A 21596-nucleotide genomic window follows, 5' to 3' on the forward strand; every position below is an offset into this window, starting at 1 on the left:
AAAACAAATACTGATAAAACAGCATGAAGACCAAAATGAAATAAATTTGCACCTGTGTCTAGTTTCAAAGGCTGTTGGTATTACTAACTACTGCTCTTTAAAAAAAGCTAACAAGAATAGGTTCCAAACGCACACACAAATTGAACTTTCAAATTCATTCATCACAATGACAGATATGAAAAATGTTAAGGGAGTGAACACACACACACACAATGTTCCCGAATTTCATGTACAATCAACCATTAAAAAATTGAAGCTTACTGAATATAGCCAAACTCCAACTGCAGGACCCACACACATCCCAATTCCAACAGCTGTCTCCAACATGCCATTCACCATATTCATATCCTCTGAAAAGACTTTAGTTAAAAAGGTGGAAATACATGCAAGTGAAATGGTTCTTAAAAATTTCAAAACTTACATCATACAAAATACTCATCATTTATTAACTTATCAAAGTACCACAGAAAAGTCCACTAGAATTTTACCACCTAAACTATAACATTTTATATGAGAAAAAAAAATGTCCTTTGATCCACCAACTACTGTCCTGTAGTTCCACCCAAGATGATAAGTGACATACTATGTCAAAATAAATATATTTCCTAACAAGACAAATTTCTTAGATACAATAAATTTCAACTCCTATGCACAAATGGTACTGTAAACAAATCATCAATATCATAAGCTTGATTCATGTATTATAAAATGACAATTTGTCGAAAATTGCATTTTTCCTAACTATACAAACCTGAGGTCCTTTAACAATAGGAAGTAGCTAGAGAAGCCAGTCACTCTCTCATTCGCACATTCATTCTCCCAGTCATACCAGGAATCGATGCTGTTCTGCCTGCTCGGGTGCTGGGTAAGCTTACACAACGTGTTGAGCAGCCACCACAGGTCCAAGGAAAAAGTATCCAAGGACTTGTGGGCAATATCCCGAAGGTAGAAGGACGTGAAGGTGGTCTGGTTGGCCCAGACACCTGCCTTCAGGACCTGCGCCACGGAGAAGTTCTTACGGAACGCTAAGGAGGGTCCGATACCTCTGACTTCGTGGGCTCTCGGTCGGAGCGTACGGATGTCGTCGCTACCATCAGCCTCGTACGCTCTCCTGATCACCTCACGCAGCCAGAAAGAAAGCGTGTTCTTGGAGACTTCTTTCTTGGTAACCCCAGTGCTAACGAAGAGGCGTCGACACTCAGGCCTGAGATGTCGAGTTCTCTTCAGATAGCGCCGTAGCGCCCTCACAGGACAAAGCAGCATCTCATCCGCATCGTTATCGGTGAAGTCCAGAAGGGAGGGGATCGTGAAAGACTCGAACCTGTCGTCAGGGATCGACGGATTCTGAGTCTTAGCTACGAAGTTCGGGACGAAATCGAGCGTCACAGATCCCCAGCCTCTGGTATGTTAACATCATAAGAAAGGCCATGTAGTTCCCCTACTCTCTTCGCCGATGCCAGGGCCAGCAAGAAGAGGGTCTTGAGAGTCAGATCCCTGTCTGACGACTCTCGGAGTGGCTCGAAGGGTCTTCGAGTCAAACTCCTAAGTACGAGAGTCACATCCCACGCAGGGGGCCTGAGTTCCCTGGGTGGGCAAGACCTTTCGAAGCTCCTCATTAGCAAGGAGATCTCGAACGAATTCGAGATGTCCAGTCCCCTCAGTTTTAGACGAGCGCCAGTGCTGCTCTATATCCTTTAACTGTGGGTACTGAGAGGAGCTTCTCTCGGCGAAGAAACACGAGGAAATCCGCTACCTGCTGAAGAGTGGCTCTGAGAGGAGACAGACCCTGTCTACGACACCAACCACAGAAGACGGCCCACTTCCCCTGGTACACAGCTGCAGAGGACGTCGGACGTGTCCAGCCATCTCTGTTGCTGCGCTACGAGAAAAGCCTCTCGTTCGCAAGAGATGGTGGATAACAGCCAGCCGTGAAGTTGAAGGAACCTGGACTGCTTGGTGGTTACCGTTCTACGTGTGGCTGGGCTAGAAGGTTGTGCCAAGTGGGTAGCTCTCTCGGTGCGTCCGCAAGAAGAGCCAGCAGGTCCGGATACCAAACGGCTTGCGGCCGTTTGGGAGCCACCAGGATCATTCTGAGATTGGGAGTGACCAGCGCTCGACTGATCACTTTCCGAATCAGACAGAAGGGAGGAAAGGCGTAAGCGAAGAGGTTGTCCCAGGGGTGTTGGAGAGCGTCCTCTGCAGCTGCCCATGGGTCCGGCACAGCTGAGAAGAAAACCTGAAGTTTTCTGTTGTGCCGGGTGGCGAACAGGTCTACGACCGGTCGCACAGGTTGAAGAGCCTTTCCGCTACGTCTTGGTGTAGAGACCATTCGGTCCCTATCACCTGATCCCGACGGCTGAGCTTGTCTGCTACTACATTCCTCTTGCCTGGAATGTAGCGTGCTGACAGCTCTATCGAGTGAGCCCAGTGGCCCACTCGTGCCCCCACCTGCACCGTTCAACTGATGGAGCGGAAGAGACACTAGCCCCCCTGCTTGTTGACATATGCCACTACTGTGGTGTTGTCGCACATCAACACCACTGAGTGTCCCACCAAGCGGTCCTGAACTCTTGGAGAGCGTAGAACGCCGCCTTGAGTTCCAGGACATTGATGTGAAGGTGCTTTTCGTGATGGTCCCACACACCTGCAGTCAGCAACTCCTCCAGGTGTGCGCCCCATCCCTCGGTCGATGCGTCTGAGAACAGAAGCATCTCCGGGGGGGGAGTGCGTATGGGCACTCCTCTTAAGAGGTTCTTGTCGTCGAGCCACCAGGCTAGGTCCTGCCTCACCTTGTCCGTGATAGCCACGGGAAAGTAAGGAGGATCCTTGGCCTGAGACCAACTCTCCCTTAGCCTCCACTGGAGAGACCGCAGGTGAAGACGGCCCGTGAGGACTAACTTCTCGAGTGACGACAGATGGCCGATCACGACTTGCCATTGCTGTGCTGCCTGTTCCTGCCGCGACAGGAACCGGCCGGCTGCCTCCCTGAATTTGCTGATACGCAAGTCTGCGGGAAAGACCTGCCATGCTACCCCGTGTATCAGCATACCCAGTACTTCATCTTCTTGCTTGGGTTCGAGATCGGACTTCTCGTAGTTTATCACGATCCCCAGATCGCGACAAAACTTGAGGAGTCGATCTCTGTCCTGTAGCAACTGCGAGCGGGAGCTCGCCAGGACTAGCCAATCGTCGAGATACCTCAGAAGACGTATTCCCGTGCGAATGGGCCCAAGCTGACACCAGAGTGAACACTCGCGTGAACACCTGTGGGGCGGTTGAGAGAGACCGAAACAAAGTGCCCTGAATTGGTACACCGTCCCGTCGAAGATGAAGCGGAGGTACTTTCTGGAGGACTGATGGATGGGTATTTGAAAATACGCGTCCTTCAAGTCCACTGAAAGCATGAAATCGTTCCCCTGATAGAGTCGAGCACCGATCGTGCCCGACTCCATCGTGAACCGCGTCGTGCGAACTAAGGCGGTGTTCAGGGGAGAGAGGTCTATCACCGGACGCCAGCCCCCCGATGCCTTTCTCCACTAGGAAGAGGCGGCTGTAAAAGCCCGGTGACTGGTCCTCCACGATTTCTACAGCTCGTTTCGCCAGCATGGTCTTGATCTCCTGTCGAAGAGCGTTGTCCTTTACTGATCCCCGGACATAGGTCTGTAGGTGGACCGGATTGGATGATGAGGGGGGGCCGAGACTCGAAGGGTAGTAGATATCCCTCCCGAAGGACGCTCCTACCTATCCAGTTTCTCGGCGCAGTAGCGTCTGCCAAGTCGCCCAACATGGCTCGCTAGGCACCCCCCCACTTCCGGCAGCAGGTGAGGGGGAACGCCGTCCCTAGCGTTTCCCACCTCGTTTCGACTTCTTTCCAGCACTCGGGGAAAAGGAGGGCTGGGAGGAGGGCTGGTTGCGGCCTCCTCTAGCAGAAGTTGAAACTACAGGAGTCTTCACACGGGGTTTGGACGGTGCAACCCGTACTTCGCCGCCGTGGAAGCGCTAGCCAAGCTCTTTGGTTTGGCCGCAGTCGCTCGAGATTGCCCAGTAACCTTCGAGACTGCCTGGTGAACTAAGCGGTCACTCTCGTCAGTGCGCCGCCTTTCCACCGCAGCGTCCACCATCTCTCCAGGGAAGAGAGCTGGGGAACTCCTAAGAGGTCCATTTCGAAGCCCGAGTGCCGCCTCACGCCCGGCCCCCTTGGTCACTCGGGTAAGGACTGCGTCCCTACGTCGAAGAACCAAGTTGGCCCACAGGTTAGCAGTCTGATGGGCGAGGTAAGAGATTGCTCTTCCTCCAGACTGGCACAGTCTCCTAAAAGAAGCGTCGTCTTCGAGAGCAGAGCTCCCAGAGCCGGCCGCTACTTTGGATATTGTGAGGGACCACAAATCCAACCAGGAAACTAAACTGCCTGGAATGCTGCCATAGCGGTAGATTCCAGGGCAAGTGCCTCCTGCTGCGAGAACCATAGGTTCTCCGACAGGAGCTGCTGCAGGGACACACCTGGAGTCAGCCTCGCTAACTCCGGGTTAACCTGTTTCGGCAGTATCGGGTCTTCCGAAGGCACGTAGAATCGCCTCTGCCGCTGTAGAGGATGAGGAAGAAGCAGCTTAGAAGACCGTCCGGACTTTAGCGAGTCCTCCCGTCCTGAGACGAGATTCTCCACCTGATCCAGGACCGAGTCTGCAAGCTCAGATCGCGGTAACCCCACCATCATTTTGGGTTCCCTCTTGGGCTTACCTCTTGGGACCCCAAAATGATTCGAGCCGGGACGTGGGCTCTGCCGGTGGTAGCGGCGATCCTTCCGCGAGGTCATTATGCAGACGCATCAGCTTAATGACCTCCGCAAAGTTCCTCTGTATCTCGGGAGTTACAGCGTCTTGTGGAGTAGGACCGTCCAGTCCCTCCAGCAAGAGCATATCCCGCGATACTCCTCCTTCAGAAGGAGGAACAGCGACAGACCCCTGACGGTCGCCTCCAACTACTTGCGCGTACGTTCTGGTCGGTCCTAAAACCGTGCCTGATCCGTACGGCGTCATAGCTGGGTCACGAGCGGCGCACCTCTCGTGATCGCTCCTCGGTACCTCGCTCCTCCCGGTATAGCCCGAGGAGGTTGAAGGTACGGGAGAGGCAGACCTGACGCTCCCCCCTCGCTCGCTGGCCGGACCAGCGTGCGTGGAGGGCTGCTGCTGATCGTCAACCCGCGGTGACGGTCGAGCAGCAGGCCTAGCCCCCCCCTTGCCGCTCGCCTGGGGCGATTGGCTCGGTTGAGAACGTCGAGACCGAATCTCTAGCGTCAGGCGAGCTGCCGCTGGTCACCGTCTCCGCCCCGGCGTCCCATCGGGAGCGGCGGACGGGTGACGCTGCTTGCTCTCTGTCGCGTCGAGACCGGCCAGCGTCCTCTCGGCGCGTCAAGCCGCTGGTACCAGCCCCGTGGCTGGGTACAGGTGGCCGTGGGGACTCCTTCCTCGCCTCAACCCGCGGCCGGGTCAGCGACCGTCACGTCAGCCCGAAGCAGCCAGTTGATCGCTGCGAGAGCGTCCACTGGCCTGGCGAGAGTCGTGTGCACGACTCTCGCCAGTCTTCTGCTCCGCGCCGCTGTCTTGACGGCGAGCGAGCTCGGGCGTCAAAACTTTGGCTGGACGGTCTTCTTTGGAAGAGCGTCCACTCGGTGCTTCTCGCGAACGAGAAGCGGCCGAGACGGAACCTGGTTTAGCGGCAGAACCGCTAGCACCAGGTGAGGACGCACCAGCCGAGGCTGGTGCACCTCTGGTCCCCGTCGACTTCTTCTTTGCAGAAGAAGCGACGGGCCTCCCGGTTCCGAAGGAACAGGAGGACCAGCAGAAGAGCTCCCCAGCTCGCCTGAGCGAGCCGGGCCCTTAGAAGATCCCGAAGGAGTCTTCTTAGGGGGGGAGGAGGCAACCTTCTTCTTCTTCGGCTGTTTAGCCTTAGAAGTCGAAGGGGAAGGAGAGGCAGCAGACGACGAAGACGACGACGACACCTTCTTCCTCTTCCTCTTCTTCTTCGCCAGGCTCCGCAGGACAGACGTCAGGTCTTCCATCCAGGAGGGAGCCGGGGCAGTTGCCGAAGCAACAGGGCCCGACTGCACCTGTCCGGAAAGACCTGAGACTGTGACAGCACCACCAACAGCAGGAACAACAGGAACAGGTCCGGACAGCAGGAACGGCAGGAACATCTGAAAGTGAATGAGCAGCAGGCCCCCGATCTGAAAAGGAATGAGCGGCTGGGACAGCAACAGGTACGGCAGGCACGGCAGGTACCACAGGAGAGCCAGGCGTCCTGTCGGCAGCTACCGTCATCCTCGGCACTGGCGGCAGGTCAGGGGGGTTACTCTTTGGGCAGCGGAAGTCCGGGGTCGGCAATACAAAGAACCCAGGTGGTGGTGGCACCGTCCTCTTTGACACGGCAGGAATGGGTTTTTGGATCGCAGCCGTGGGTATCACCGACATGATATGTGGTGTATACACCAGATGCGGTGGCATCTCATATGCTGGTGTCGAGATTGTGGTTGTTGTAGTGGTCACCGCACCATGAGTGACCACTGCCGACCCCGCCAACCGCTGAATCAACCCCTGTATGCTCGGCACTCCCTGCAGTCCCAGCGACTCCCACACCTGTCCCAGGTCGTCCTTCGCTGATGGCACACCTGCGGAAGCAACAGTCGGGTTAGTTAGAGGGGTTTCCTCACGCCTGGGGGGAGAAGAACCCCCCCAGAGCGGACGGAAGACCCCGAGTACAACTGGACGTCCGGGTAGCGGGCGCCCTCATCCACACTCGACGGATCGAGAGAGGAGAAGGACTCCGCTACCCCCCCCGCAGGGGAAGGCGCAAACCGTGGGGGCTGGCCGGGGGGCAGGAAAGAGGACGAAGTGTCCGTTACCAAAGGAGTCACTGGACTTTCCGATGACTTCTTGGGCGGCCTAAGTCTCTTCCTGCCCTCGTACAGCACCCACTGCGCCTCGGACCAATTCATACATATTACACAGGGCTCGTTGCGGGAGCACTCTCGCCCCCGACAACGAGTACAAACCTCGTGAGGATCTACATCGACAAACGATCTAAATCCCCCACATCTACGCCCCTCCAGCCCGGGACACACTCTACGGGCGACCGGGGGGCGTGGTGATATCTCCATTTCTTCTTCACTCATTGCAATGATCAACAAAAGAAATGCAAAAGTACTTACAATCACTCTGATTTATACAGAAAGAGAGGGCAAATACTCAAACTCAAAGCAAACGACAAGCGGGCAGAGCGATGACGAGCACGTCCTTCCCACACACGGCCGAAAGCAAAAGTGGTTTGTTTACCTCCCAGTCGCGCGGCGCGCGACGATCAGACAAGCAGTTAACTACCGTTCTCCCCTTGTTCGAAGCTTACGACCGTTCCAGCTGCCACTAGCTACTTCCTATTGTTAAAGGACCGAGGGTTTGTATTACGTATCGGAACAAATTCAGGTTATAATTCTTCTTCTAACATTGTAACTGTTACTGGCATCATTTACAATTACTATTAATCTTGAAACAATTCCACAGTACAGCCTTTGAAGTGAGCTCTGATATGTACAACCCATAGAAAAATAGAGTACATAAATTGATTTACACAATGTGCTCGAGCTCATTTCAACAACAATGTCTACAATCACCAACAGGTAGTGATTTTACATTTTCAAAAGTCTTCTAATGTATATTGCAATGCATTTCACTCAAAAAGACTTGCATTTACTGGATTAAAGCATTTACTGGATTAAAGCTATCAACCAAAGTTATATGGCAATGCCACATTTAACCCTTAATGGATGGGTTAACTAATCTATATGCAGCACCCCAGGCCAGTAAAACTTTGAGGTTGACCAGTTTAAGAAAAAAACACCTCAATGGAAAGAGGAAGATATGCAAATGGACATAGTGTAAGAAAAAGGAATTCTAAAAAATTTCCCCAACCTTCCACAAGAAGTTGAAAATAACTATTGACAAACCCTTGTGGGGCCTCTTTTACATTAAGGGTTAAGTCCCCTTACAATTCTAAATTTTAAGTTTGCTCCTTTGAGAAATAATTTAAAAAATATGAAATACAGGCAGTCACCGGTTACTGTCGGACTCGGTTAATGGCAATCCGGTTTTATGGCCCTTGTCTAGCACCATAAAATCAGCATTTTAAGACGCCATAACGGGCCAAGTTACGGTTATTGGCGTCATAACATAGCCAACACAGGCTATACTAACCAGTCATCGGTGCCATTAACCGAATCTTGCTGCCATAAGTGCCATAAATCGCCAGGTTTCAGTTAAAGGCAGTTTTTGCTTATCAATATCCCACCAAGAACAGAACCCCTGGAAATAACCGGGGACTGCCTGTACTAATCTCTTTCTTTGTGTGGACTACAATAGTACTCCTTAAACAATCAAGTAAGAATCATGCTTTATCTCTACAACTTTTGTCCTAATGATACCAAGACTCACCAGGAAATAATACTGGAACCACAGCATATATAACTGTCAAGAAAGCAGCTGTGCCAAGGGCTGTAATTATTCGTAGAGTGATAGTTATTACTGCAAAAACCTCTGGGGACCGTAGCCAGTAAGTCATCCTGAAATAATGATGCATTCTACAGCAGTCTTGGTAATTAATAATGAAAGTAAAAACAATAATTACAAGTGTACCAAAGGTAAAAGCAATTATTACAACTGTACCATGTATAAAGTACTCCATATTCAATTATTTAGACAGCGTTGGGATCATCAGTCAAAAACTCATCTGCTTCCATCTACAATCTGTTTTAAAACTGTTCCACACAAGGAAATTACCAACACGAGAAAACCTCAACAAAAAACTTCTTTCTTTTATGACCAGAAGTATTTGAGCTATACTCACAGCCAAGTTTCTTAAGACTGCTCAACTACTGCTGTGTATTACCCATGTCACTATTTTATGATTCCATTAAGACATCTCTCCTCTGAAAACTCTCATTTGCATTTATTTTAATGTAATTTCTACATCGTTTATACAGGCCAATGGAATGACAATTTTTACATATAGTACATAGTACTAATGTTTTCATTACAACCCATTGACCTAACATCATATTCATCATTTCTATCGGTATAATTTTATTAAACATGGGTTACTTTACTTTTCCACTTTAGTACTATATATAAAATTACACTGTATACAAAAATGGGATACTAAGCTGCTGATATTTCACCTGGTCATTAACATGACTCCACCTTATTGGTCCAAACTTCATGCTTTCAACTGAGAAGGAATATTTGAACCTCACATAATTTTGTGACCAAGGGTGGTCCTTCACTATAAATAATGTCATTCCCACTCCTGCCCACCAAAATTCTTAGCTTGACTAAAATACCTACAGGTCTGGTTCCTTGCCTCCTTGAAGCAATGTCATGTATGTGTGGCTCCTATTTTTATTCAAATGTTGATAAATACTGACATATTAAGTCAAACTTCCTTATGATTCGTTAAAAATTAATTCAAAAGTCTAATTTCCTTATGATTCACCTAAAATTCATAAAACAAATAACATTTAAATTTCACACTACTTTAGAAAGTCTTCAAATACTTACCCAAAGCAAATGTCAAATACTCCTGCAATCACGATCCCTACTAAGTAGACTTTACGGGAATTCATCAAAGGTAACTAAAATGAAAATTAATTATTTGTAAAGTTCTGTTCTCAGTTATCAAAAAATCACATTTACAATAATGTTCCATAATCTTAATCATGATTTTCCATGAACTGTTAAAGTACTCCCCTAAATACTTACAAATTTTCCAATTACTGGAGATACTATAAAAATTACGAAAGCATAAACACTGAAAACTACTCCATCAAATGTTGTGCTTAAATTCAAACTTCGGGCCTGGAATATGAATAAATACAAATTATCTAATACAGTACCTAAAAACTGGAAAATAATTCATATTATTCCATGGAAAAACCTACATATTTCATTACAAATTGACAAACATGCTGACTAATGGTAAAATCACAAAAAAGTTATGAAGGAAATTGCAAATGAGGTAAATTAACCTACTATATCTCATTAGAATAACCTGGTCATTCAAACATTACAAGACAAGAGAAGCTGAATTATGTAATGAGGACCAACATACACTACCAGTCTAGTCTTCTCAAGGTATTTGCAATTATGATTACCAAAAGATATTCTTCAATAGTTTGTAACAAAGACAAGACTACTCAACTCATCATTCTGTTCAAGCTCCAAAGTCATTCAAAGTCAGTCACTGAAAACATGCTGTCTTCAGGAAGTAATAACAAGTATGTTAAAGCTAACATAAGCAGATATTATGTGATTCATTCTACATCATAGTACTTAAATGACTTCAATCCATAAGAATAATGGTTTCACAATTGAACTGAAACCAGGCGAGTATTCTCTCCAAGCAAACGTGGTTTACCAGGTGGTACTCCAGGATATATTGACACACCTCCAGTGTCCAAACACAAGAGGGATAAATCATGAAGGTGAGGATGAATAGTTCGAATCCTTCTCTACAGAAGTACATGGCTCACTGTCACAATATGTTCCACAAATAATGCATCAAGAGTTTCATAAGGGACATCCCAAATTATTCCAATAACAGTAAGCCACTCTAAGAATCCCGAGGCCCCAGACCTTGTGAGCCTTGATCCAGTGTGTAGCTTAGAAAATGACCTGTCAGTCAATAAGAAATATAAATTTCTTAAACACCAACCAATTCTGATGACTCATATATGTACAGGAACTAAAGGTGGAGCCAAGGATTTCATTAACTGACAAGAAATAAAAGCCTTTACAGGTCACAGTTCTTTTCAGCAGGCACAACTGAGACAGTAAAGGAATCAAAGACCTATCCTAGATAAACGACAGAGTACTACAGGTTACGAACTCCAAAGCAAACAAAGCAAACAAGACAGCAACCAAAGAACAGCAGCTTGAATGTGATACATCCCCTGAAAGGTTGTGGAGCCCATCGTCATGATTTGGGTGGCCAAGATGGTCAAAAACAGTCTTGAGAATTTAATCTTAAAAGAGCTAAACAGAAGCTTATGTGGGGCTTTAATAAAACTGTGCAGGGCCAAGATCAAGTCCCAATTAGGAGGTTTCTCTGAAACTTGAGTATGGTTGGAAATGTTCTTGACATTTCTTAAGTTTAAGCTGAATGAAGCTAGCAATATCTCTAATCCAGGAGAACCCTATTTGTCACACGAAATCATGAATTTAGCCCATTTTGCCTAGTCAAGGGCTGTGGCAGGGGATCTGCAGTGAGTAGTGGTAGCATCTATACCACCATCCAAGAAGCCTCTCATTGAGGCTGAAAAATTAAGATGGTGTTAGGAAATATCAGAATCAAGAAAATCAAAATAGCAGCAGGAGCAGAACCTTCCCTAGCCGAGATTAAGAGGCATCAGAATATTTACCCATCTTACTATAATGGGCATTATGTCTGTCAGTCCGTCTGTCATTCAATCACGGCCAAACAGCTGTTTTGATGGGCATTAAACTTGGCAGGGTTATAGTGGTGATCCCTAAGATGGTTCATAATGGTGTTTCATCCTACCTCCCCCAACCTATCCAAAGGGGGTAGGATGGATGGATGGATTCCCTGAAACGGAGCTGGTTCTGCCCACGAAACAGGGCTGGTTATGCCCGTAGACTTAGTTACTTTACAAATTTATCATACATAATTTCTATATATATATATATGTTTGCTAGTAACTTATAATTATGACTGCATCAAAATTTTAACAAATAACCATTGTCCTTGGTCTCTGTATTTTAAACCATCTGCTTAAGTCATATATAAATATCCTGCACTTTGGCACACACATTACATCATCACATAATTTTTCATCAATTTCAGAATCGATAAAGTGTAAGGAGCTTTAAATATCCACCCTAGACTAATCAATTTTTGTGCCACAAGCCTGAGAATTGTACTGAACAAAGATTTTTATCTAAAAGCCATAAGTACACAGTGAAACCTAAAGTGTATTATAATATTACCAATCTCAGAATTATTAAAAGATATTGTATTATAAAAAGTTATTAGAGAGGCAATGAATACTAACGAGAGTTAGTGTTACAAAATACTGTACAGTAATACAAACCTGCTTTGGAAAAAATGGAGCTAACACAGACATTGACGCAAAGGACGACAAGTCTATCAGAAGCATTGAAGCCAGGGTTAACAGCTGTTTCCTGCTGAAACCACTAGCCCTATGGGTTGCATCATGTGTCAAGATGTTGGAAGGCATTGCACTGCATATAAAAGTTGATCCTGACCTGAAAAATTTAAATCTATTTGCCCAATATCTAATTAAATAAAACTGCTGACATGCTTAAGGAGGAACAATTCAATCTCATATGAGAACTTGACCAATAACCCTTCTGGAGAACATCCCTATCTGGCAAAAATAATAAAGAACTCTGGCTTTTCCAGATTTTATGATTTCATTTTTTTGTGAATGTTATGACCTAAGTCCCATTCAGCACTAAGTACAATATAGAGCTACAGGAGAAAGACAAATGGCACCGTGGCAGTTGACAGAAGGCCTGGTGAATAGGCATCACATTTATACATTATAAAACTAAATTCTATGCACAGAATCACTCCTTAAACTTTTATGAGTTAATAATATGCTGAGCAAAAGACCTTCTTTGGGAACAATATTCCAATTTGGGCAATACAAAGTTAGCTTAACCAGAAAAAAATGGACCGAAAAACACAGTAAAGCCTCCTTAGCTGGAATATCTAGTTGGCCTCTGAGCCACCTACTTTTAAATTAACCTTAGTGAAAGGAAATAGATATTAAGGTAACTGGGCCAGACAGAAACTAGGATATTTCAATCTATGTTCCAAGCTTCCTGCTATCTCAACCACTTTCATATACTACTATACCAAGTTCACTGCTTCAATTTTCTCTATTTTGCACTTTGGTTGTACGTAATTTGCTGAGGAAATTGTCTTCTGCCATGATGCTGTTTGAAACTAAGCCAAAAATCATTCTCCTACCATAAGCAATAACTGAAATTCACCATTTTAATTAATGTTAACAACATGCTTACCTGTGGGATTTCCCTAAAAGAAGTGACCTTTCACTTAATGAAGGCTGCAAACCAAAGGAACTATGATGCCATGAGTGAGATGCCCCTAATGCTGGAGTATGATGGGAAGAAGGGGATGGAGGGGCAAGATGCGCCGGAGAAGTGACACAGTTGCCCATACTAGGAACTGAATCCTTTGAAATGTTAACAGGGCTGCTGCCATGACCATTTTGTGGGTAACGTATATCCCATGTTGTGTGAGGACTTTGAGCCTTCTGAAGTGCTTCTTGCTCCTTCTGAGGCGCTTCAGTACCAACTGGTGCATCGTCTCCACATATTTCACTGATGTGTGCATGATTAGCATCATCAACATCGCGATGCACTGACATTGTCCTTTGCTTCCCTGGAGCAGTCTCAAATAGTAGCTGAAACTGAAATGAAGTTTTTTAAATGGAAAAATTAACCATAAAATCAAATGCCAAGTCACAGGAGAGTACTTTATAGTGTAAGCGATGCTAAAGATTTTTCATAAGTGCATCCTCTACTCAACATAGAGCAGTTTTTTTTTTTTCAAACATCCCCAATGAAACATGATTGTCTAATTAGGGTATTTAATCAAACACACTATTTCATATGGAGCCTAGGAGCATGATGGGTGGGCTGCAATCAATTAAAATCATGCTTAACTTCTTGAACTGCCCTGCCTTATTGGACACACTTTGGAGGTTAAATCAAACATACTGTCCATGCATTATTTTTTTTTATCTACTATTAATCAATGGTATAAAGATCTCTTTCTAAATCTCCAAGACTAGTGTTACTCTTTCTACTGCCTTCTTAATACAGTTTCACTAATAATGCCATTACCTAGTAGACAAAACACCTAAATTCGCTCACACCCTAGTCTTGTTACATTCTGTAAACCTGGGCATCACCTGTTAAATTATCAACTGCGTTATTTAATTCAACACCACACATCTTTCAACCATAATAGTACTAGAGGGTACCTTGCATGATACACGGTACAGATGATCCTGAAAGCACTATGCAGCATTCTAACCCAATGCACCAGCTGTTACCCCATTTCCTTTTGTTTCATCTATCTAACTGCTCAACTTCTTTTGAATGGTACCTTTATTCCCAATTTTCATCTCAAAATTGCAAGCAAGACATTCTAAAGATACCAATGGGAGTCTGATAAATGTGATTCAGGTCTCAAATAATCTAATAAATGACCAAGTGCAGTAATATCTTACTGCAACATCACTTTCCCATGTGAACTTTACCTTTTGTTTTCTTTCCTTCTCTCATATTAATTTTGTGTTTTCTCTTCTGAATTCCACTCATCATTTAGACAATCCTTCCTCTGATTTCGGTTGTTAACACCAGGTAAAGGTATTCTGCACTTAAGATCATCCAGGGAATTCCCCATCTGCAATCCTCTTCAGTAAAGGATACCATCCTCCTACCTGAAGGACACCTTTTACCTTATTTTTTTCAATATTCAGTACCTGCCACTCTCTGTAAATCTTGGTTTAAAACTTCTATTGGTACCCTTTCCTTTCATAATTCCACCTATTGCTTATCTTCGTATAATATACTCTGTCAATTATCACAACCCCCACAACTATATAATCTCTGTTACTTTTCCCATAGTTACCTCACTACATAATCTCTTGTTACTTTTCCCATAGTTACCTCACTAGGAAAACTGAACGCATTGTCATTTTCCCTGGCATGAAGCAAAACCCAAAAACTGTCAATTCACAAAGATATACAATTATTCCTTCAGCAATTTCTGACATGTCTAACACTTGCTTCAGTATTTTTATTTTATACTTTTTCTACTAGTATATACCTAATCCATTCATTGTTCTTTCTACACTGTCTTATTACTGTAATCTAATCTTACTTTAGTCTCATATCTTCCTTTGTAATTTTCTTTAAAAAACATTCTTAATTGGCCCCTTTGTCATGTCAGCACCCTAAACTGCCTCCAGGGAGGTATACCATTTACATTGTCTCTAAATGACACATAGTGAAGAGCACTTGGGTTTCCTAACTGCATCACCTCAACCCCATGGGCATTGCTTGCTGATTTTTACTTCCATTCGTCCTTTGATTTTTTCTTTATTTGTTATTTTTTTTGGAGGCTTTCCAACTCTTGTAACTTTACCTTGCACCAATTTTGGCCTCCGATTTGGGCACACCCTATTAGCCAATAAATATGGGCTCTATTGGGTTCTATAACCTACTTCCTTTCCATTGTTTAATGTTTCATCAATTACACACTGAACAGTTACATACCTTTTGTCTTTAGACATCTACCACCCACTGTTGCCAAGGCATAAGACAATCAAACTTCCTGATATCACGATCACTAGTATTGATGAACTAGGTACTACAACAACTTTCATCCTCCGGTATTTCTACAGAAGCAGTCCGCGGACTGCAAGGAACGTAACTGGGGTTACGACATCCACTACCGGGGGGGTTCATTACAGTCGTCCAAATAAATATTACTTAAAATTCTTGTTCAGTAGGTAAAACTGCATAGGAAAACAGCAACTGCCATAGTCTAGGCCGCCGCGGATACTAAGTAACCTAGATCTACCGATCCTCCCAAGATCAAGATTATCAAGAACTTGGCAAAGTGTTTTGGTTTGATGTTGAGCTTCTGGGTAGGTTAGGTTAGATTAGATTAGCTAGCCTAGTATCTCCTTGAGTATCATGGCCACACTTTTCCTGCCAGGTTAAGCAAGGATGGGGATGGTTCCAATGAGAAGCGCCACCACAATTTTTATTAAGTTTCTGTCTCTCTCCTCTGACACTTCTCACTAGCTTTTTTTATATTTAAGCAACAAGGTCTACAATACCCTCCTTCTTTCCCGAGTGGTGCCCATAAATTACTACACTTGAGTTAGCCCAAGGGATAACCAATGACTATTTACGATAGCTACCCCAAACCAAAGGGCCAACCTATCAGTAAAGTGGCATTTGCCAAACCACATTATAAGTAGACCTTGGCAACAAATTACGCTTTAAATCTCTCCATGCGCTGATAAACTGTAATAACCAATGCAATACTAAAATTAATCTACAAGTAAATGTTAGAGGCCATTAATTCAATCAATTAGTTAGTAGGTAGCCTAATCTATCAACAACGTCACATACCTAGTATCTAATCGGAAGCAGACAATACAAAGGGTGACGTAAACTTACGTACCTGCAGCCATAAGTTCGGATTAATATAAACTTTCTGATTTTCTATAAAAGTCTTATGAGTTATGAGAATTCACCAAAACGGCCGCAATATCTTAGATTAACCGTTGTTTATTTTGGCCACATTACGTAAGTAACCTGGAAAAAATGGAAAGTGATTATTTAGCACACACCCTGTTTTTAAGATCCTTGTCTTGCGTTTCCTCTTCCTTGAGCTTCTGGAAATAATCCTAGAAATCAAGGTATCAGAGATAGTCATAAGAAACTTATGGTACAGTGCTTGAGATGGGTAATGAAAATGTTACCCAATGCCTCTTCAGCTATAACTTGATGTAGACAATCTTGAGTTCATGACCCACCTACAGGGGTTTAAATATATACTAAAATGATTCCAACAAGGCAAGTAGCCTACCCAACAGGATCCTTTTGTGGATACCTGCTATTTCATGTATAAAAAATTTTATTTATTAATTTTTCCATGTGTAGCTATTCTTTTTTGGCTTTAAGTTTTGTAAGTTTTTATCAGTCAACAAGATCACCTTGAAAACTTATATCAATCTTTTGAACAAGAGATTTTATAGGAATCCATGTACAAGATTACACATCTTAAAGATTTTAGTTTTAAACTACCTTTTATTAGCTAGTTAATTCATGAAACCTGAATTAAAGTAGTGGCTACCATAGTAAGGGACAGGTAAAATTGAAGTAGTTAATCTGAATCCAGGCAAATGCACGGACAGGTCTATATCAATTCATACTGCTCTGACAGCTCAGTGGTCATAGTCACTGCCTTTCCATTGTTTCCTAACCAAGCGGTTGTGATTCGAATCCCGCTGGTGATGAAGCACTTGCCACTTATAATTACACTATGGGTGCAGGTTATATTACCAGGTATATGACTAACATTAAACGAAATTTGTGGCTGAATTGTAAATGTAAAAATGTCCCGGTGTATATTAGAATAATTGAAGTGAGTTCTGGAACAAGTTTCCTTCATGGAAGTGAAGTGTGGATGTTGAATGCGGGTGCTCATTATGTGTGAAATGAGAAACAGAATGAAGACCTGTCAGCTGGCAAAAAGGTTTATTACTTGGATGCTGTGGGAAGGAGACGGTGACCAGAGAATGTTAATTGGCTTGATACAATATGCAAATTGTAATTTCAAATTTGTAAAAGAAAGCATCATTGGCGATCTGGAATTTTAGAAAATAACGATTCAACGTCAAGACATGACCAAAATGCTATTGTGTATCATGCGAAGGAATGACATAAGACTCATTACTCAAGGAAAGGGAAACACACAAGAGCTAAGCCAGCAGTTTTGAATCGGTTTTCCTATTTCTGGTATGATTTAAAAGATTCGACGGTTTATCGGAGAGGAATGAAAGCAAAATATGTTTCGTGGAAAACCGGGAAATCTGTGCCATGCAAGAAGATTAACTGGAGAGTGGGAGGGATTAGCGTGAAGAAGGTAAACAAAGCAGTCGGGATAAAATGGTCTGACGTAAAAGGTGTTCTCAGGTGAGATGAATTTCTGGAGATGTTAACAGCTATGCCATGAATACACGCAATCATAGCCATTTAACCAGTTTTTTTAAAAAAGACATATGGCGATATTTCTTCAGTAAAGCCGGTATATAACGCAACATCACCCATCCTGACCTGACGATACACGTAAGCGTTAAGGAGGCGCATGACACCGTGCAGAGTGAGAGAGAACCGCCACTTCGAGTTTGGCATCTGGCCGAGGGCGGTAGAAGAGGAGGCGTACCTTTGACATCCTGATAATACGCGAAGGAAAACATTACGTGGCTTCAGATGATTGATTATAATTTGTGAAAATATTACGAGAGGAGGAAGAATGTAATCTGTGTGAGTATGGCGCTCGAGCGCCTAAACGTTCGCTCTTTGATTTAGCTGGAAGAGAAACGAGGGAATTTGATGGAAAGTCGTTGTTGAATCGAAGTGTCCAGAGTAGATTAGGTAGCCAATGTTGAGAGGTCTTCTTCCTCCTGATGGGGGCTTAGGGTTACCTGCAGACAATCGCCGAACAATAACACAAATATTTCTTTCTCGGTTGAAAACCTGTTTCAAAATCACTCTTTATTCCCAGGTAACTTAAAATGTACGACCCGTCGTTGTAAGTTTCCCTCAAAGGCCTCCTTCAACCAGGCCGTTGCTTAGGGTCTTCGAATCTGAAGGGGGACGTCAGTTGTTGTTATCGTGTCGGTCAGAACAGGAGCCGTCCAGAGGCAGCTGATTGATGATGGGAAACCTCTTTTCCTTGACAGGATCGTTGCGCTTTGGTTAATCTGGTTGATTAACCTGTGATGATTGGGTAAACCGACTGGACTAGCCAAGCCACTGACTCCCGCGTTTGAGGCCACCCTCCAAATAAGTACTTTAACACACCGGAGATGATCATCAGTCATGAGTTGTTGGTGGTGAGAGCAGGAGCTCAAGACCTATATACTCTCCTTTTGAAGTAGGGTTAACAATCACGGACAATCCATCGTCATCACGCTGGCCGGGTCTTATTCACTCGATATTTGATTGGTGAAACAAGAATACAATTACAACTTTAAGCATACCATTCAAAAGATTGAAGTTTCGTCAACATCATGTGATTTATGAAAGCTTCATACAAACTAAAATAAGCATGTGACGCTCTTCGTAAACTGTGTTTTCAAGGCAGTTTTGAAATCCATTATGGCGGCAATCGTAAGGCTGGCCGGTCTAGCCACGGACAATCCACCATCTTTCCCAGCCTTCCCAGCACTCATTTGAACAATGTTAGCGTATAGGCTATATGTGACGTTTATTGATCTTACTCAAGATTGCAGTTGTAATCAGCACAATGAAACAACATTCTGTTGCCTATATTAGTGAAAGTATGAAACTTTATATTCCCGGGGTCATGGTTAGAACTGAATTCATTTTTACCTTGTAATCGATGGTTTTACCCTTACTGCCATCACAACTGAAACTCCACAGTGCTTATTTGATTGTAATTATACACATTTTGGTCTTAATTCACTCCACATTGCACTTGAACCTTGTTGCTGTTCATGGTTCCTAAGTACTCACTCTGCCAACAGTTACAAGCTGCAGACGACAACACTGATTAAGGGTGTAAAGCTTTATTCCCTTAATTATTTACTTTACTCATTATTTAGCTTAACTTTACTTCAAAATATTTATTTGATTCATGTCTATTGTCCCTTTTTTGCAATCAAACTAACCCGGAAAAATTACAAATATCTCGGATGTATACTTACGAGCAGACGACGCGAGGAGAAATGACTCCTCGTTGCCAATCTAGTGGAGCATCACACATACGCCGATGCATTTACAAACTGTTTCCATGAATTCTAGTTATCACACTAATGCAGTAATGATAAAATTGCTGTAAATGTATATATATACTACAAATAGTTACACTTATTTCACTTATTTCCCCGGTTTTGTGTAAGTCTCATACCCAGTTTGGAGGGTAAACACATACCAATTGACAACACTGATAAACAATTGAAGAGCGCAAAACGCCGCAAAGAATGCCGTAGTCCCCTTCAATAAGTGCTGGTTAGATTGTTGTGATGGAAGTGCCCCAGCGTCTATGGGTACTAGTGGTGTGCGGATTTAGCACAGGACCTGGGAAGTTTATTGACACAAGTGACTCCGTAAACATTGAGATGGTGTCAATCTTCTAAATATTTTGAGTTGTAAGTAAAAATTTCAAAAGCGTTTTGGTGAAGTTTGCACTGCGATGGCCACCCTTTTCATTACCGTCTGTTTAAATCTTAAAATATGGCCTTAATTTCTAACTGGAGAAAATACTTACTTCGGGAGGAGAGTAGAGGTCTTTAGCTGCGTCTCTCACCATCAACAACTTGTGACTGATGAACATCTCTGGTGTCAGGACGCGTTATAAGTACTTTTTTGGAGGGTGGCCTGCCGTGACTGTCGGTGTGTTGGGCCAGTCCATGCGATTGTTTACCCCAAGTGTTTTCTCCAAAGTTAGACATTAAGGCCATATTTGTTCATGAGACTTACTTGGCAGATATATATATAGCTGTATTCTCCGAAGTCCGACAGAATTTCAAAACTCGCGGCACACGGCAGGGGTGGGCGGCCAGGTGGGTAGTACCATTCCGCTGGGGGGCGGATATCAGGAACCATTCCCATTTTCTATTCATATTTTTTTCTGTCGCCGGTCGGTAAACACCTGTTTACAGACCTCCGCGCCCAGGATTTTTGGATTTGACTCGTTATAAGTATCTGGATTGACTTTTGGTTTTGGACTTCTGGAATTGCTTGGATTGGCATAACGCGGATAGTGGACCTGTTTTTGGATTTTGGAATTGGCTTTTTTTATGAACGTGATGTCGGGATCAAGTTCAGTGAGCTTCAGAGTGTGTGTGAGGAGTGATTGCAAGGTGAGGCTACCGAAATCATCGGTAGACCCCCACACAGTATGTATGGGGTGGGTGTAGGGGGCATGTTTGTTTGCTAGTTGATCGTTGCATTGAATGCAAAAGTTTGACTGAGGATGATGGAAGGTGTATAAATCCTATCGGCGTAAGTTAGAGCGCGATAGGATCAGGAGGTCTTCCTCTAAGAGCGGTTCTACGAAAGGTAAGGGAAGTAACATTTCGCCTATATTAACACCAGTAGAATTTGCTTCACCTAATCCTGTGTTGTTGCCTGAGGGCCCTAGTTCTGTGTCTGGAGAAGGTAATGCCCTTTCTCTGATTCTAGAGTCGTTACGCACTCTAGAGTCCAAAGTGTTGGCCCTTGAAAACGGCTCGAGTAAAGTGTGTGATCGTGCCCTAGTGTTGTGGAGGGGGCGTCAGATCGGCCCCATAATGCCTCTAGGCCTAGACCTCTGTCGGACTCCCAGACTCAGGGAGTGGGCATGTCGAAAGCCGCAAGAGGGTTACGGGGGTCTCCCCACCGATCTGGCGTCCCTTCGGCAGGACCTGTTGCTGCTTGTCCCAGGGCTGCCAAGGAGCGTGCTCAGGCTCGCATCCTTAAGGACTGTTTTTCGTCCTCCGAGGCGCCCTCCCCGCGCAAGGGGTGGAGCGGAGCCCGGAGTGACTCGCGTCCGTTTGAAAAGGACTTTGTTCCGACACGGCATACAAACCTTCGGTCCTTTTACAATAGGAAGGTACTAGCGGCAGCTGGATAGGTCGTAAGCTTCGAACAAGGGGTTCGGTAGTTAACTGCTTGTCCGACAGGCGCGCGCGCGCGACTGGGAGGTAAACAATTCACTTTTTGCTTTCGGCC

At 44.5% G+C, this 21596-nt stretch overlaps 2 protein-coding genes across 2 annotated transcripts in view; both read right to left on the reverse strand.

Moving 5' to 3' along the window:
* Positions 1–16453, reverse strand: part of LOC135205570 (uncharacterized) — a 40172-nt gene extending 23719 nt beyond the window's left edge. Inside the window, exons 1-7 of the mRNA XM_064236334.1 lie at positions 16315–16453; positions 13110–13519; positions 12152–12326; positions 9804–9899; positions 9603–9676; positions 8481–8608; positions 262–350 (exon numbers count right to left, since the gene is read on the reverse strand). Of these exons, the coding sequence (XP_064092404.1) occupies positions 262–350; positions 8481–8608; positions 9603–9676; positions 9804–9899; positions 12152–12326; positions 13110–13477 (930 nt within the window). The 5' untranslated portion in view covers positions 13478–13519; positions 16315–16453. The remainder of the gene's footprint in view (positions 1–261; positions 351–8480; positions 8609–9602; positions 9677–9803; positions 9900–12151; positions 12327–13109; positions 13520–16314) is intronic.
* Positions 1–21596, reverse strand: part of LOC135205693 (protein sel-1 homolog 1-like) — a 337811-nt gene that overhangs the window by 67665 nt on the left and 248550 nt on the right. The gene's annotated exons all lie outside the window — the stretch shown is intronic.

The sequence above is a fragment of the Macrobrachium nipponense genome, chromosome 24 (assembly GCF_015104395.2).
Source record: "Macrobrachium nipponense isolate FS-2020 chromosome 24, ASM1510439v2, whole genome shotgun sequence".
NCBI lineage: Eukaryota > Metazoa > Arthropoda > Malacostraca > Decapoda > Palaemonidae > Macrobrachium > Macrobrachium nipponense.